This window comes from Phyllostomus discolor, chromosome 13 (assembly GCF_004126475.2).
Source record: "Phyllostomus discolor isolate MPI-MPIP mPhyDis1 chromosome 13, mPhyDis1.pri.v3, whole genome shotgun sequence".
NCBI classification, from domain to species: Eukaryota; Metazoa; Chordata; class Mammalia; order Chiroptera; family Phyllostomidae; genus Phyllostomus; species Phyllostomus discolor.
In genome coordinates this window covers 46,707,154-46,722,472 of record NC_040915.2, presented here as the reverse complement: position 1 = coordinate 46,722,472, position 15,319 = coordinate 46,707,154, and the positions used below count along the sequence as shown (strand labels likewise).

At 57.2% G+C, this 15,319-nt stretch overlaps 1 protein-coding gene across 3 annotated transcripts in view; it reads right to left on the bottom strand.

Moving 5' to 3' along the window:
• The window catches only part of RPH3A (rabphilin 3A), a 99,147-nt gene that overhangs the window by 16,839 nt on the left and 66,989 nt on the right, over positions 1-15,319 (bottom strand). For all 3 annotated transcript variants that reach the window (XM_036013853.1, XM_036013854.1, XM_028528486.2), the window contains 7 exons: positions 8,679-8,808; positions 7,297-7,383; positions 6,563-6,728; positions 3,790-3,828; positions 3,527-3,685; positions 1,909-1,995; positions 230-292 (listed from right to left, as the gene is read on the bottom strand). In XM_036013853.1, coding sequence (XP_035869746.1) covers positions 230-292; positions 1,909-1,995; positions 3,527-3,685; positions 3,790-3,828; positions 6,563-6,728; positions 7,297-7,383; positions 8,679-8,808 — 731 coding nt within the window. The remainder of the gene's footprint in view (positions 1-229; positions 293-1,908; positions 1,996-3,526; positions 3,686-3,789; positions 3,829-6,562; positions 6,729-7,296; positions 7,384-8,678; positions 8,809-15,319) is intronic.

The following is a 15,319-nucleotide window of genomic DNA, read 5'->3' as shown; positions in this document are numbered from 1 at the left end:
GGGTCACAGAGCCAGGAGGGGCAGAGCAGGGATTTGAACCCAGGAGGGGTGTGCTCTCAGCCACTCCACGTGCTGCCGTTGTCCATCCATCTAGTCTTCGTGTGGATCATCTAGAGTTCGGGGACCCGGGAATGGGGCAGCTTAGAGCTCGTCAGGTGGGGCTCAGGGTGCAGACTGGGTGGGGGAGAGGCGGCCGCTTGGGCGGGCCGGGGAGGAAGCGGGCACTTGCCTGGTCTCTGGTCAGGAAAGCGTCCAGCTGGCCCGGGGCCCGGCCTGCTGCCTCCTGGGGGCCCTGCATGGGGAAAAGAGAGAGCGGAGAAGCTGGCATCGTTTGGGTGCCCACTCCCCACCACCCACATTCCCTGGGCGTGGACACGGGCCCAGGGGTAGCAGGCGATGTGCAGAGGTCCCCTGGGGGACTCTGGGGCCAGGAAGGCCTGGGTTCAAGCCCCAGTGCTCCCCTCCTGGGCCTCAGCTTCCTGCTCTGTGAGACGCCCCCCGGCTGCCACGAAGCTGATGAGCGAATGGGGTGGGCACTGTTTGCAAGGGGCTGTGCACGTTTATGCTCCGAATCCGTCCATGCTGCAGGGTCGGTCCTGGTCTGTGGGGTCTCTACAACTTCATTCCCCACAGAGGGGGGTGCGGGGGCTGGAGGAGGACCCACAGGGACGGGGCATGAAACTGCAATCCACAGCACTCGAGAGAGTCACCACTGCCCTTCAATGCCGACCCCAGAAAGTCTCACTTGCGTGCGCCTTGGTCCCTCACCCCTCTCCACACTTGGAGAATCTCCCTTTGGAACACGAGCACACAGGCCTCAGGCTCGGAACCGTCTCAGGCCTGAGGACGGAGAATTTCACTGCAGTGTTTAATTTTCATCATGTTAACCGTGGCGCCCTCTGCCATGCACGGGTCGGACTGTGTTCCCCGAAAGACATTCAGGTCCTCAGGCCCAGGGAATGTGACCTTACGTGAAAGAAGGTCTTGGAGGATGGTCAAGTTCAGGTGAGGTCGCTAGGGTGGGCCCTAATCTGATGTGACTGTGTCCTTGTAAAGAGGAGACATTTGCACACAGACAGAGAGAGAGACAGGCAGAGAGAGGAGGAGGAGGATGGGAAGACGCAGGGAGAATGCCGTGCCCAAGGCCACGGGGAGCTAAGAAGGGAGGAGACCGATTCTCCCTTGCAGCCTCGGAAGGAACCCGCCCCGCTGACACCTGGAGCTCAGACTTCTGGCCCCCAGGACATGCAGGCAACACGTTGCTGTTACTGGGAGCCCCGCAGCCTGGGGTCCCTTTACCCTTTCTCCTCACGGTACGGGATCCTGGTTCCCCATTCACGCCACCATCACAGGGCCCTCTTACCACCACGAACCAGAACCGCGCCAATTAGGCAAGACTTCCTTTGTCTTTCACAAGCCACGTTTGTTCAGAGGTCCCCACGGTACTCATCTCTTTGCTCACCACTTCTTCCTGAGTCTCACACAACCCTCTGGGGACAGCTGTCATGTTATTAAAGCCTGATGCCCTTCCATTTTCCTGGAGAGGGTTTGTGATCGCCAGTCCGCAGTTACGTGCGGAAAGCGAGTCCATGTGAAGACAGGTATCGAGGAAATAAGAGGGCGGGTGGGGGGGTGCATGCAGGAAAGATGATGACGACCCTTGGGGCCTGGACACACTGAGGAGTGAGGCGCTGTCGCTCCTTGCTTTAGGTGGCTAAGATGCCCTCTCCTGCCCCGCCTGGCTCCCCAGCCCTGAGCATTACTCATTCTAAGGGTCTTAGAAGAGCTTAGCATTCGGTGGTGGCTGCAGCTTGGCAGAAAGCTGGGGCTCTCCCGGAGAGGATGGGAGGAACCGGGGTCGCTGCTGAGTGACATGACAGCCTGGGTGGCTCAGCAGGTGGCAGGTACCTGGCTGCCCGGGCTGAGGTGGCGCTGGGCTCTGAACTGAGGCTGGGGCCGGTCTGGAGGCCTGGACTGAGTTGGCCCGTCGCAAGCCTGGAGGAGAAAGAAAGGGAAACAGCTTGTCATGTTACACGCACGCACGCAGAGGAAGCAGGAAGAAGCTGGGACTGGCCGACCGGCACGACGCAACGCCTTCTGGGTTTGCACGCAGCTCCCAGTACTTTCTGCTCCTTCAGATTCTCTCTGAGAACATTCTCTCTTTCCACCACTCAGACCCCTGGGCAGGTCACGGCTGCCACCTGGGTGTTGTTGAAAAGCACAGGTTCTGTGGCATTGCTTCCGCCTGTGTGAGCTGCCACAAATACCTCTCCGCTCTGAGCCTCAGTCTCCGCATCTGTTAAAGGGGGTGATAGTGCCAGCCACAGAGCGTGTGGCGGAGGTGCAACGATACAACACATGCGGACTGCTCAGAACAGCGCCTGGCGTGTGCAAACACACCACACCTGGCAGGTGTTGGTTTTATTTTGTTATTGAAAGAACCCAATCTGTCTCCTCACATGGATCTAGCTTTGCATCTGAGTGTTCTCTTGTATAAGCGGTGTGACTGTGGGCTGGTCACTCACCCTCTCTGAACTTCAGGGGCCTCCCGGAGACAATGCTACCTGCTTGATAAGAACAAGTCAACATTCGTTTAACACCTGCCACGTGCCAGGGACTTCACGCACAGGACTTATTTCATCTCTACACCCCATGAGGTGGGCACTTTTATTATCTCCATTTTCTAAATGGGGGAAACAAGGCCCAGAGGGGTTAAGGCATTCATCCGGTGTCTCCTGGTCGGTCTGCGGCAGAGCTGGGGCTTGAACTCAGGCCGCTGGTCTCCAGGGCCTGTTTGAGACCATTGGATGCTATTGCCCGGCTCTCCTGCCAAGAAGAGGAACTAGGCACTAGGCCAGGAGCCCACTCCCCAGAAAGAGAAGGGCAGAGGTCTGCATGGGAACCAACAGTCAGCCCATCCAGCCCACACCCAGTCTCGTGACCTCGCCGCCCGAGGAAGGGGTGGGTGGAGGTCTCACACAGCGCTTGGGACGCAGATCTCCCCGGGCCAGGAGGTATTTCGTCCCGAGTCCGAGGATTCCCAGGCTCCCACCAGTGGGCCCTCTTGCTGAGCAAATGCACCGCGAATGAGGCTCGAGGTGCTGGGTGCCCGGCACGACGAGAGCACCCCCAGGGGACATCCTGGCCATGCTGACCCACCCCTCTGATCTCCGTCAGATCCATGAGAGGGCAGCATCCTTATTTGGCTCAATGCCAAGGGGCCTTCCCCCGCCCCACCCAGAGATTTTTTTGGAAGAGGGCAAAAAAAAAAAAATCACACTTTTTCTTACACATGGCATTAGAGGAAGAAAGGACAGAACCAACATGGTGGCTGTCTGGCCTCAGAATATTCTGGATGCCGTCCCTCCTCTGCCACAGGCTAGAACCAGCCCCTGGAACGGAGCTCGGCCCACGGCAGGCACTCGATAAGTACTGAGTGGGTGACGTGGATACAAACACCATCCTCCCCCATCTTCCTGATTCTCCTCACCCGGGGAGCCTGCCTGGATCTGCCCCTCTCTCTCACCTGCTGGGCTGCGGCTAGAGTCCCCGGCCGCCCCGCTGTGGCCCTGGCCCCGGCCCCAGCTCTCCGAGTCCCGGCTGGGTGTGCTCATCCGTGCCTCCGAGGCCCGGCGCACGGGCGGCCCGTAGCTCCCGCGCCCAGGAGCAGAGGCCGGCTCAGGGCCTGGAAGGAAAGGCATGAGTTGAATCGAGAAAGGGCAATGAAGGAGGGATGGGGTGAAAGGGCCCCTGTCCTGCGAAGTAGGAGCCAGAGCTGGGGGAACCCACCTGGCTTCTGACCTGGGCCCCTTCTGTCTTCAGCGTCACCTGGAGAGGGAGAAAAAGGACAGGGAGGACTGCCTGAATGGCACCTGGGGGGGCCATCACGTGAGCCCACAAAGGGGCCCACCCACCACTCCCAAGTCCTTTTTTTTTATTAGGCATATTTCTTCATTTTAAATTTTTTTACATGTTTTTAAAGATTTCATTTATTTATTTTTAGAGAGGGAAGGGAGGGAGAAAGAGAGAGAGAGAGAGAAACATCAATGTGAGGTTGCTGGGGGCTGTGGCCTGCAACCCAGGCATGTGCCCTGACTGGGAATCAAACCTGAGGCACTTTGGTTTGCAGCCCGCGCTCAATCCACTGAGCTATGCCAGCCAGGGCCCAAGTCCTTTTTAAAATTAAAACTCCCCTCCCAACCTCCCCTTAGGTGTAGCTTCCGTTTGCATTCGCACCTATTTCCTGTGCACGCACAAACACCTGTGAGCACGCACAGGCTGAAAACGACCGAACGGGGATCGCTGGCTCCATCCCCTTCCAGACGGGCTGCGTTCTCTCCATTTGACCTTCCCCAGGGCACGCCAAGCGCGTTCCAGCCTTAAGCCCTCTGCGCACAACAGTCCCGGAGGCCCTAGGGGTCCTCTCCACCACTTCAGTCACATTTGCCCCCCAAAGAGTGTCCTCGGACAGCCCTTCCCTGGCCACCCCATCCAAAACGGAGCCTCCTGTCCCTCTCTCTCCCTTAAGCCCGACTCACATCTAGCCACACCGCTTATTTAGCTCTATTGGATCTTTTATTTTATTTGTGTTGGCGGTTTGCTGAGCATCTGCTTCTCCCACCAGAATTTCAGCTGCGTGAAGGCGGGGACCTCGGTCTGCTCCGTACGCCGCTCTATCTCCAGGGCATAGGGCGGAGCCTGGGGCTCGTCTGCTCTGTGAGTGTTCGTTTAAAGAATACAGAAAGCACACATCGTGGACTTAACTCCAAATCTCTAGAAGACATCGGCTTCATTCCATCTTAAATAATGCCTAATACAGCAAGGTGTGGAGGGACTATAATCCGCTCAACAAGTCCCCTATGAATGAACATGTAGGTTCTCCCAGTGATTTCCTGCCATAAATAATGATGCAACGAATGTGAACATTATCTCATCCATGCTCCTGTGTTGCTAGCAGATATGTTCCCAGAGGGGAACTGGTGAATCAAAGGGCATTGCATTGCAAATCTTAATGAGTTCTGCCACATGACTTTCCAATGGGCTGGAGGTGACGTACAGTCCTACCGACAGTGTAGAGAGCATCCGTGTCCCCACACAGTCACCAGCACTGGATGTCACTCTAGTGATTTTTTAGGTGTCCCTACGCAAGGCTGGTGATGCTACTTCTTTCTTTCTAGGGAAGTGAATGGGGGTTCCAATGACCGCACTGCCAGCGTCATCTGTTGCGTCCAGAGTTTATCTAGTTCATACTGCTTACATGTGTGTGTGTCTGTGTCCATGTACAGGTGACTAGCATATGTCATTTACTAGGTGCTGTGCTCCGCAAAGCACTTCACATGTGGTGTCTCACTGGATCCTCAACCTAACCCAGTGAGTTATTAGCCCCATCTTCTACAGGGTGGGGCAGAAGCTGTTCCTATGGAAAAATAATACAATAATTAATAAATGACAATACCAGGAAAAACTCCGTGTTTTGCGTCCTCACAACCGTAAACCCACTTTTGCCCCATGCTGTAGCTGAGAGATGCATCTCAGTGAGACGAGGCCACTCGCCCGAGCTCGCCTGGCCAGCAAGTGGCAGAGCTGGAGTTCAGATCCAGGGCCTCCTGTCGTCAGACCTTCAAGACCTTGGCAGTGAGGCTGTCCAACCTTCTCGGCCTAGAGGGAGCGATGCTTTGCCAGGAAGGAGGGCACGCTACAGGCAGAAATGGGGACTGCTCAGGGATGCAGAGGACACTGGCCATGTGGTCACTCTCTGCAGGGAGGAAGTGTTTATTGATGCCTTTGGAGTGCCAGGCCCGGTGCTGGCATGTTAGGAAGCTCCAGGAGACACAGTGGAGCACATCAGTTTTCAAGATCTTCCTCCCAGAAGCGCCGCTTGCTACCCCAGAACCCTCATTCAGACCAGAAATGACCCCTCAGTGTGAAGCGAGGTTGCTGCAGGGTCTTTATCCTGGCAGTCCTTGTGGTCTCATTCAGTTAATGTGTGTTCACTGCGGTTGCCTTGTCTTCTCTGTACGGTCTTGCCTCTCCCTTTTAATCATCACTTTAATAATTAATACTGGGATAACAACGATAATATCCACGGTAGTGGTAATTGTCTTTTACTGATTTCCTCTCTATTCCTCTCTCACTTTTAATTAGTCCAATTTCAGATTTGCTGATGGTTGAAGAAGAAATATCAGGGGCAAGGAGGGCTGCCTCAGCAAACCTCAAATGCACCCCCAGGCTCCGGTGTGTTTTGGTTGTGAGTCTCTCTCCGTTCCTAATTTTAATTTCTGCCTCTGTTGTACCCTTAAATGCTCCATCAAAAATGACAACAAAGGCTTTTGGAAGCCTGAGACTGTTGAAGAGTTCTCTGTGCTGCCTTGTTGGTGAGCTGTGGAGGCCATGTGGGATTCCTAGACCCGAGCCCAGAGGCTGGCTCTCCACTGAATGTGCAGAAAACACACATAGCAGGACATTCTCCAGGTAGACCAGTTAGCCGAGAGCTGTCCTTGGTCCTGAAAGTAGACGTTTTGTTTTTGTTCTTGGTGGGGTTTTTTTTGGGGGGGGGTCTTACCTCGAGTTGGAGCCCGGGTGGTGTGCGTGGGCTCAGGGGTGGGCTGCTCAGGGCCAGTGGGCTCACTGGCAGGCTGCTGGGCCTTGGGCTTCCTTATAGGCATCGGCTGTGGGAGGACCTGCTTGGGGAAGCCCTTGAAGAACCAGGCTCCAGAGCGCTTCCACACCTTGGGGAGGAGAGGTAGAGGGTGACGACAAAGCAGCCACACACGATGGCCCCTGCCTTTGTGAGTGTCACTTTTGAGCTTTGCTCCCTTCCCTAAGCACCCTGACCATAGCTGGCGCACTTTTCTTACCAGGATACAGTCTTTCACTATTTCTATGTGATTCCCACACCACCCTGACCACTCAACAGAGAGGGCCTGGCTAGACCCATCTTCTTGATGGAGAAAGTTGGACATCACGAAGGTGTGAACTTGTATAAGGTTATACAACCAGAGAGTGCAAGGACAAAGACCGGGCACCAAGTCTTCCAAATCTTACTTGTGATGTGCCGCACCCTGCTACCAGGGAGAGAACTAGGAGAGGAAGAAGTAAACTTGCTCCGGCACCCAGGAGGTGTTCTGCCAGTGTTCACAGCTGAGCTGCTTCCTTCTATAACCACCCCTTAAGGCACATCCCTGACCAGGTCCTCCAGCTCCTACCTGCCACCCTGATCCCTTGGTTCTAGGGAGGGAGAGGGAACTGGATGAAAAGGGTGGTGCTCGAAAAGCCCGACAGGACAAGTCCACTCACCTCCCTCTGCTCCAGGCAGATTTTGCAGAGCCACACGGGCTGCGGGCGGTTGTTGGAGGTCTCCACCCCACACTTGGTGCAGACATTCTGGGGACGAAACACGGGCCAGCGCACACTCAGATACACTAGGCTGCGAGCTGCTAGTGATCGGGGCAGGTGGCTGGGAAGGGCGATGATGGAGCCCCATCGTAAAGAGCTAGAACTTTCCTTCTCTCACCTCCTGCCCATGACCAAGGCCAGTTAGAATACATTTCCAACCTGAGTCTTAATTTCCAATAGCAAGAATGGGAGTCATTCCCAAGCACTGGATAAAGAAATTCTCCAAGGCTCCCTGGGGGGGTCTGGGTTTTCAGCATCCATACAGGGGAGACAATGGACATGATTTTCAAAGAGGAAAAGCTATACATCCATATTGCTTATTAATTTATTCCTTCTTTCTTTTCAAGTAAACCTGAGACAACCTAGGCTATGACTACAGTGTCAACGCTTCAGTGAAGAGAAGGAAGTTATCTGAGCAGATGCCGTGACTGCGTGACGGGACGTTACACTTTTGGCCGTTTCCTGGAAGTCAAAGCAAATAGAAAAACCTAACAGATCACCAAATTCTCACTCTTGGCTGCCTGCAGCAGACAAGGGTTGTGTGTGTGTGTGTGTGTGTGTGTGTGTGTGGAATAGATCAACTTTCCTCAGTATTCCATCTAAATGCTAAGTGGGACTCTAAGCAGGAGATGCCAAGTGACCTTATGGATGTTTCCAGGTGCATCGCTCTCCTGAACTCCTGTCCTGGGAATCAGGCTGAACCAAGGACACAGTTCTGGCTCTGCCCTGGCACTGTCAAGTGCACACAGCTGAGGAGAGGGCACGGGGTAGAGGAGCACAAGGCCCCCCTGCCCAGCTTCAAGAACGAAGGCTCTCGAAGCCCAGTTGTGCTAACTCAGCTGGAAAGGGGCTTTCTAAGTCACTTGAACTATAACTCAAGGCAAGAGAATGCTGGGTTAGCCTTCCATGTACACACGTGTATAGATGTGTGCCTGACGTACTCTTCAATGTGACATGGGACTTGCTAAGCCACAACCTGGATACTTGCAGGCTCCGCCACAGCTCATGTCCTACCTCAGTTGAGCTCCCAAGTTCATTCTGGATGGAGCTGAGCTCTGAGGGGACAGAAGGGCCACAGGGACTTCCACGGGAGGAACCAGGACCAGGGTTACTTCGGGAGACAGCTGGGCATGACAGTATCTCACAAGGAATCACACTCTGGCAACTACCCTTCAGGATCCAAGCTCCATTCCCAAGAGCCGGGGTCCCCCAAGGCTGGAGCCCAGACCTAGCCCCTCTGCGTGTGAGGAGCAGGGATTCGGGGAAGAGGAGGGGGATGGTACCTTCTTACAGTCCTCACACACCACACAGGCAGAGCCCAGCATCCCCAGCTGCTCTCCACACAGGATGCAGCGGTTCACCCCGTCCCCGGCCACGTTCTTCCTCATGTTCTCCAAACGGTCCACCAGGCGCCTGGAAGCAGAGACAGGGCACTGAGGGCCTGACAGGACCAGAGACCACCTGCCTCTCCCACAGTAACAGGCCAGTGGTCTCAACCTTCTCAGAGTCATAGACTCTTAGGTGTCTGATGAGGACTCTCGGACCCTCCCCAAGAAACAGGCACATGAAGTCTGATGCATTTTCAGAAAAATCACAGAGCCCCTCCCAGATCCCCCAAAGCCCATCCATTCTACTGACTTCCGATGAGGAATCGGTCTAGTCCTGTCTACTTCATGTCACTTCTTCTAGGAAACCGCCTCTGGGCTCCAGGTCCGTTTGTCAACTTGTCGGCATGGCGTCGCCACGCAGATGTCTTCACAGGCACCTCAAGCCTGTGCATCTGTCTGAACTCTCATCCAGGCTGCTCCCCGCCCCCACCCCCAGCACCCATGTCCCCATCCTCAGCAAATGGCCCCACCGGGCGCTAGCTTGCTCAAGCTGGCATCTGAGGGCTTCCTTGAGCCCCTCCCCCCGGATACGCAAGGACCAGACCTGAACCTGCTGTGCCCACTTCCTTCACGTTGCTAGAACCCACCCATGTCCCCCCATCCTCACCTCAACCAAGCCGCTGCCATCTATGCTGGCCAACCGCAGCACCTGCTTCACGGTGGGCCTGCCAACGTTCCCGGTCCGTACAGCCTGGTCTCCCCACCACAGCCAGGGCCCTATTCCTAAAGCACGAATCTGACCACGACCCTCCCGCTCCACTTGAAAAGCTGTAGCTGCTGCCCATTCCAGGAGGCCCTGTGACACTCTGTGGTCTGGCCCTGGGTGGAACCTCAATCCCCTTCTCCCTCCAGGTCTGGCTTTCAAGGCTGCAGTTCAGTGGTTCTTCCAGGGTCTTTATCCTCTGCATCAGCATCCCCCCCCCCCCCCCCCCCCCCGGGAGCTTCTTAGAAATGCAGATTATTGGGCCCCACCCCAGACCTGCAGAATCAGAGACTCTGAGGGTGGCGCCCAGCAATCTGTTTTCACAAGCCGTCCGGAGAGTCTGGGTGCAAGCTCCAGGTGGAGAACCACTGCTGTGGTTACACGCGGCTTCTCCAAGTCCCTCCCAGTTCTATCTGCCGCGGCACTTTGCACACTCTGTTCCTTGTGCCTGGAATCCAGGCCCCCCTTTGCCCCCACACGTTTTAGTCCTCTCTCTCTCTCTCTCTCTCTCTCACACACACACACACACACACACACTCACTCCTGCACTTTTCCTGGCTAGATTCCCCTTACCCTTCGGATCCCAACTGAAACACCGCTTTTTCTGACCACCCACTTCACGTACCCCAACAGCAACCCTGCACATCTCCGAAGCACTAGCCACATCGGTAAGTGACTGTGAGATTATCTGCATTAAGGAATTAGTTTGTCGCGAGTCCGCTTCCGGCTGCCCCTCTGGACGACGAGCTCCCCCAGGACAGGGACCTTGTCTGTCCCGTCCCTGCTGTGTCCCCAGGGCCAGTGCCTCCCGGACCACCGTGAGTGTCCCTACAGGATGGGCGAGTCACTGAATGGAGGAGTGAGGGGTGCCCGCTTCCCAAGTCCATGTCCAGCAACGGCAGGCTGAATCGACTGGCAGGTGACAGAGAGTGACTGAGACTTACATCGTGCTTAGTGTCCGCCTGGCATGCCGCGAGGTGCTTCGCCAGCCAGCCAACCCACCCCAGGGAACAGGGAAGTAAGATGGCTTTCCCAGGGTCATACAGCTAGGAAGCAGCAGAGCCGACACGAGAACCCAAGTTTACATGCTTTCCACGAGCACTTCTCAGACTTAACATGCGCACAACTGCACATCTTGTTCAAAGGCAGATTCTGAACCACCAGGTCTGGGTGGGGCCTGAGGTGCTGCATTTCTAGAAAGCTCCCGCGTGATCCCACACGATGCCACAGGCCCCTGGCACACTCTCAAGAGCAAGGCTGCCTAACCACTGCCCCTGGGCAACACCCTAATCTGGATCTCAGGTAGGTTCTGGAGCACATCCCGCCTCCCGGAAGTCAGCTCCTTGCCCTTCCTTCAAATAAGACTGTATTGTTCCCATTCCAGCCACAGCCAGGGGACCCAAACGGAGCTGGACCCTGCCCTTCCCTCCCCAGGCTGGGTCCCAGCTGTGGACACCGAGGGTGGGAGAAGCCCTGGACTGGGCCTTGGGCATCCCGGGCTCCAGAAGGTCCCTGGCAGCCACTTGATGCTGCTTTTCCCCACAGGCCCTCCTGGTTCCAGCCGCCCGCTCCAAGCGCTGGGGCTCTCGATGTTAAAAATAGCAGGCTTTCCTTTGTGCTCCATTCAGCAGCGAGCCGCTCTGCCAGAGGAAGAGCCAAAAGCAGCCTGCAGGCTCTGCAGGCTCCGCTGTGACCCAGATCGGAGAGAGCGGCCTTCTCCCTTCCCTTCGTCCTCCTCCCCCCACCCCTGCCTTTTCCCTAGAAATTGTTTTTATAGGATGACGGGCGGAGGCGGCAGTAACCGGGAGCGAGCCCCCAGTCCGTGGTCTCAGAACGCCTGGAGCAACAGCAGTGGTTTGCTGAGCACTTACTCTGTGCCCGGCACAGAGATCAGCAGGCCCCCCGGATCTGATGAGCGAACCCTTCCAGCGGCACTATCAGCTCGGGGCTATTCTCGTCCCCTTCTTCCAAATGAGAACACTGAGGCAGAGAGAGGTTCGGCGATTTTACCCAAGTTGCACAGCTGGGAGGTGGAGAGAGCTGGGAGGTCAGAGCCCGGCAGGCTGGCTCCGAGTCCCTGTTCGGAACCGCTGCACACGCTGCCAGGATGCTCCACGCAGAGCCCCGGGTGCCCCCCCCACCCCCCCGCCTAGCACTCCCACCCCCACTGGGCCCCATTCCCCTGCCTTCCCCACACCACGGCCCTCAGGCCCTCAGTCATCTGTAAGCACTGAGGTTCGAGCACCATCACCTCCCTCTGGGCCTGTCCCGCCCGCCGCCCACTCCCCTGAGGCTGGGACAAGACGCCCAACAGCTGCCCCCTCAATCCTGCTTCTCTGCAGAGCCCTCAGCGCAGGGTGAGAAATCTGCATTTCAGCTCTGGGTTTTGTCCCCCTGGGTGCCTTCCGATGCCGCAGAATTATAAAAAATACTATGAGACCATGAGGTGAGCTAATGGAGGCGGGGGGTGGTCACTGCTCGTATGGTGACGTTTCGCTCCTCAACAGCCTTGCTCTCCCCGAGTTTCTCCTTCATCCCCCGTCTCAGCTGGAAATGGTTAGATTTTGTTCTCATTTTCTCAGGGGGCGTCCCAGAGCACAGAGAGGGTGAGAGGCCTGCCTGGGGCCCCTCAGCCAGGGCCAGGCCCTCGTTCTCGCGCCATGTTCGGGCGGGGGGGGGGGGAGCTCCTGCCTCCTCTTGGCAAACCAGGGCCCTGGAGTCGCCCACCCCTTGCAGGCCCACATTCTAGCCTCTCTTCCACAACACCCGCCTCTCCCACCCTTTAATCCTGACTGCAGAAATGCCCCATTAACCCGCGTCCTACTGGGAGTGTCTGGCTGGCTTCCGTCCGGGGTGGCAAACGGCACAGAAAACAGAAAAACAAGGGACTTGAGCTCATTATTCCGCCGTTTCCCCTCAGGGACCCTTGTTACGGGGGGATTCGGCGCAGACCAGTAGAGAGAGGAGACGTGGGGTGGGGGTGGGTGGACCCTTCTCTGCTTGGAGGCCCAGACGAGCCAGGGGGGTCCTGCAGCCCCCGAAGCTGGGGCCCCAACAGGGAGGCCCCACTGGCCGAAGAGCGAAAACCAGGACAGAGAGCTCTGTGGGGAGCGAAGTCAGAATTACATCAAGACCACGAGCCATGAACGCGTCTTTATCCTGGAGACGGGACAACCCAGCGTCTCCACCCCGGAAGGCACGCTTGTTGTGTGGATGAAAAAGGGGCCACACGCTGAACCCGACGAGCTCCGGGGAGGCCCGAGAGGTGGCCCCACCAACTCCGAGACCTAAGGCCCCACCTGGGGTGGCCTGAAATGACAACTTCCCAACTAAAAGCGAGTCACAAGGGGAGTCATGTCCTAGGCTGCTATCTTTCTTGACAAAGGTCAACCCTGACCTTCCCTGAGCCTGTCGGTTGTCTAAGTTAACATACTTTCCACGAGTCCGAGTGACCCCCTTTCTCCAGGCCCCTCAGGGCAACATCTCCCGCCAGAGCGGAGAGCACAGACCCCCCCCCCCCCACAACAGTGCTACCTTGTCCCCCGCACACCTGCTCTACAGGCAGTAAGGGGTCATTGTTAACTGCCCTGCACCTACCCAGGGAAAGGAGGCGGGGGGGTCTCTCCAGTTAGCTTTTGATCCAGTCTCAGAGGTGTCCCCACCTTGCTTTCTCCCTGATCTGTCACCCGTGAATTTCCCGTAACCCTCCTTAGCCTTCCTCCTTTGATTCTAATGCACAGCACAAGCTGCAAGACTGCCATTCTCTGGAGCATTTTCTCCACCCGCTGAGACTTCGCTTCCCAGCAACTGCTGTCAGTTCGGCTCAGATCAACTCATAAAAGTTCTCCCCAGGTCTGGACCAGTCTTCCGTAGACAGCGGTTACCAGTCGCGGCAGGAGAGGGCTGTAAGCGTCATGGAAAATGCTCACAGCGCCCCCTGCAGGCCGATCGCCCACATTAACAAAGAATACCCCTGTGTGGGCTCCCACTCCCACCCTTCTCAGCCGTGGGGTCCAGGTAACCCTGGTCACCAGTGTTTCGGCACGCAGCCCCCTGGAGAGCCCGACGTTTATGGCGCCCCTAGATCACCTGGGGAGAGTGTTCGACATTCAGACAAGGATTCTACAGGGCCGGTGGGGGGGGTGGGGGGACCTAGGAATCTAGCTTTGAGGTGGCTTCCTTGGATGCTGGCACGTCCCTGGCCACACCTCACGGAATGTGGCGGGAAGGGAGGAAGTAGTGGGACCAATCACATGGGGAAATGCTCTCCTTATGATAGTAAGTGGGTTTAAGAAAAAAACAAACCAGAACCCGCGATGCAGAACCGTTACCATGTGAGTCTGGGTTTGGCACACGCGCATCTGAACACCGTCATGCTGTGCACTGAACCGAAACAGCCAGAAGGAAGACACACGGAACCGCACACAGCGACTGTTGCTCCGGGCGGGGGCGGGGCTTGTGAGTAACTTCATCCTCTTCTTTGTGCCTCCACCCCACCCTCCCCAAGCACCCCACCAGCTCTGTGCCTCCTTCTCTTTCCACAACGACCCGTGTTTCCTTTCACGAGGAGAGGAAGGAGACTCTGAAGACAGAGAACACACAAGTCACGGGTTAAAAGCTGTGGGTTTGACCCCTGCCTCTGACCCAGTCCTCGGCCTTGAAAAGCCTCCGTTCTCCGGGACCCTGGTCCAGAATCCAACACTCAAGGTTAGATGAGCCGCACCTGAAGTCCCCTCCGCGGGCGACACTCAGGGGTTCTCAGACCCCGAGGCCGAGGCCTCAGGGCGGCCCCTCGTGTTTTGGCACGGAAGGACCCCCCAGGAGCAGGAGAAGCCCCATCTGCACCCTGGGGCTGCCGTTGCTTGCCTATTTAATGGCTCCGCGTAAGTGCCCAATTAGCTGGACACTGTAAGTGCCCGCCGCTCTCTCATTAATGTCTTCACACGCCCGATTAACTGCACGACGACTCCTGAAGCCTCACGTCTGAGGAACATCCATCGCCGGTCTGTGGGCTTCAGGGGGCCTGTCGGTTACCCGGGAAAGTCGGGCGGGCGCCTGCCCTGGCTCGGACAGGGCGTGTCCCCTCCTTGGGGGACCGACGGATGACCCCTGCAGGTGGTGGGAAGGGGGTTCCCACCTTGGTCCGACCTTGCCATCTGCGAGGATCTGGATGAGCTGCTCATTCATTTGACACATACTTATGGAGCACCTGCCCTGTGCTAGGGTGATGGTGAGGACCCCGCAGGGAGCCCAGCAGATGAGGCCCCGCCTCGGGGACCCAGAGCTCCAGCGAGGGGCTCAGACGTTATCTGAACAAGCACCGAGGCCATTGTAACCCCGCTTGCGGTGCGTCCTCTGAAGGACGTGTGGGAGCACCTGTGAGAACGCACAGGGGAGGGATGGGGCTTCGGGGGGGAGGGGCCGTTGAGCTGAGGCCCACAGGGGAGCTGCCCCAGTAACAAGGCTGAGGGAGGGCACTGGGGGATGAGGGAATGGCGTGTGCAAAGGACCTAGGAGATGCTCAGCTCGGCTGGCGGGCTGGATGGCGGGAGACGGGGCTGGGGAGACAGGTGGCGGCCCCTCCGAGCAGCGGCCCGAGTCTCCCATGGACGGGACAGCATCCAAGGGCTTCCCACAGAGGAGACTCCACCCCTGCTGTTTTGAGACAGCACGGGGACATTGGACCGGAACCCCTGGGAGGCCCGGAGCGGTAGGAGTCTCAGACGCTGTAGGGGTTCCCGGTGGAACGGGACAGGCAGGTCCCGGGATCCGTCTACACGTGGGCTGGACCCGGTCTCCTGACACTACAGGTGTGTCCGCCTTCGCGCTTTGC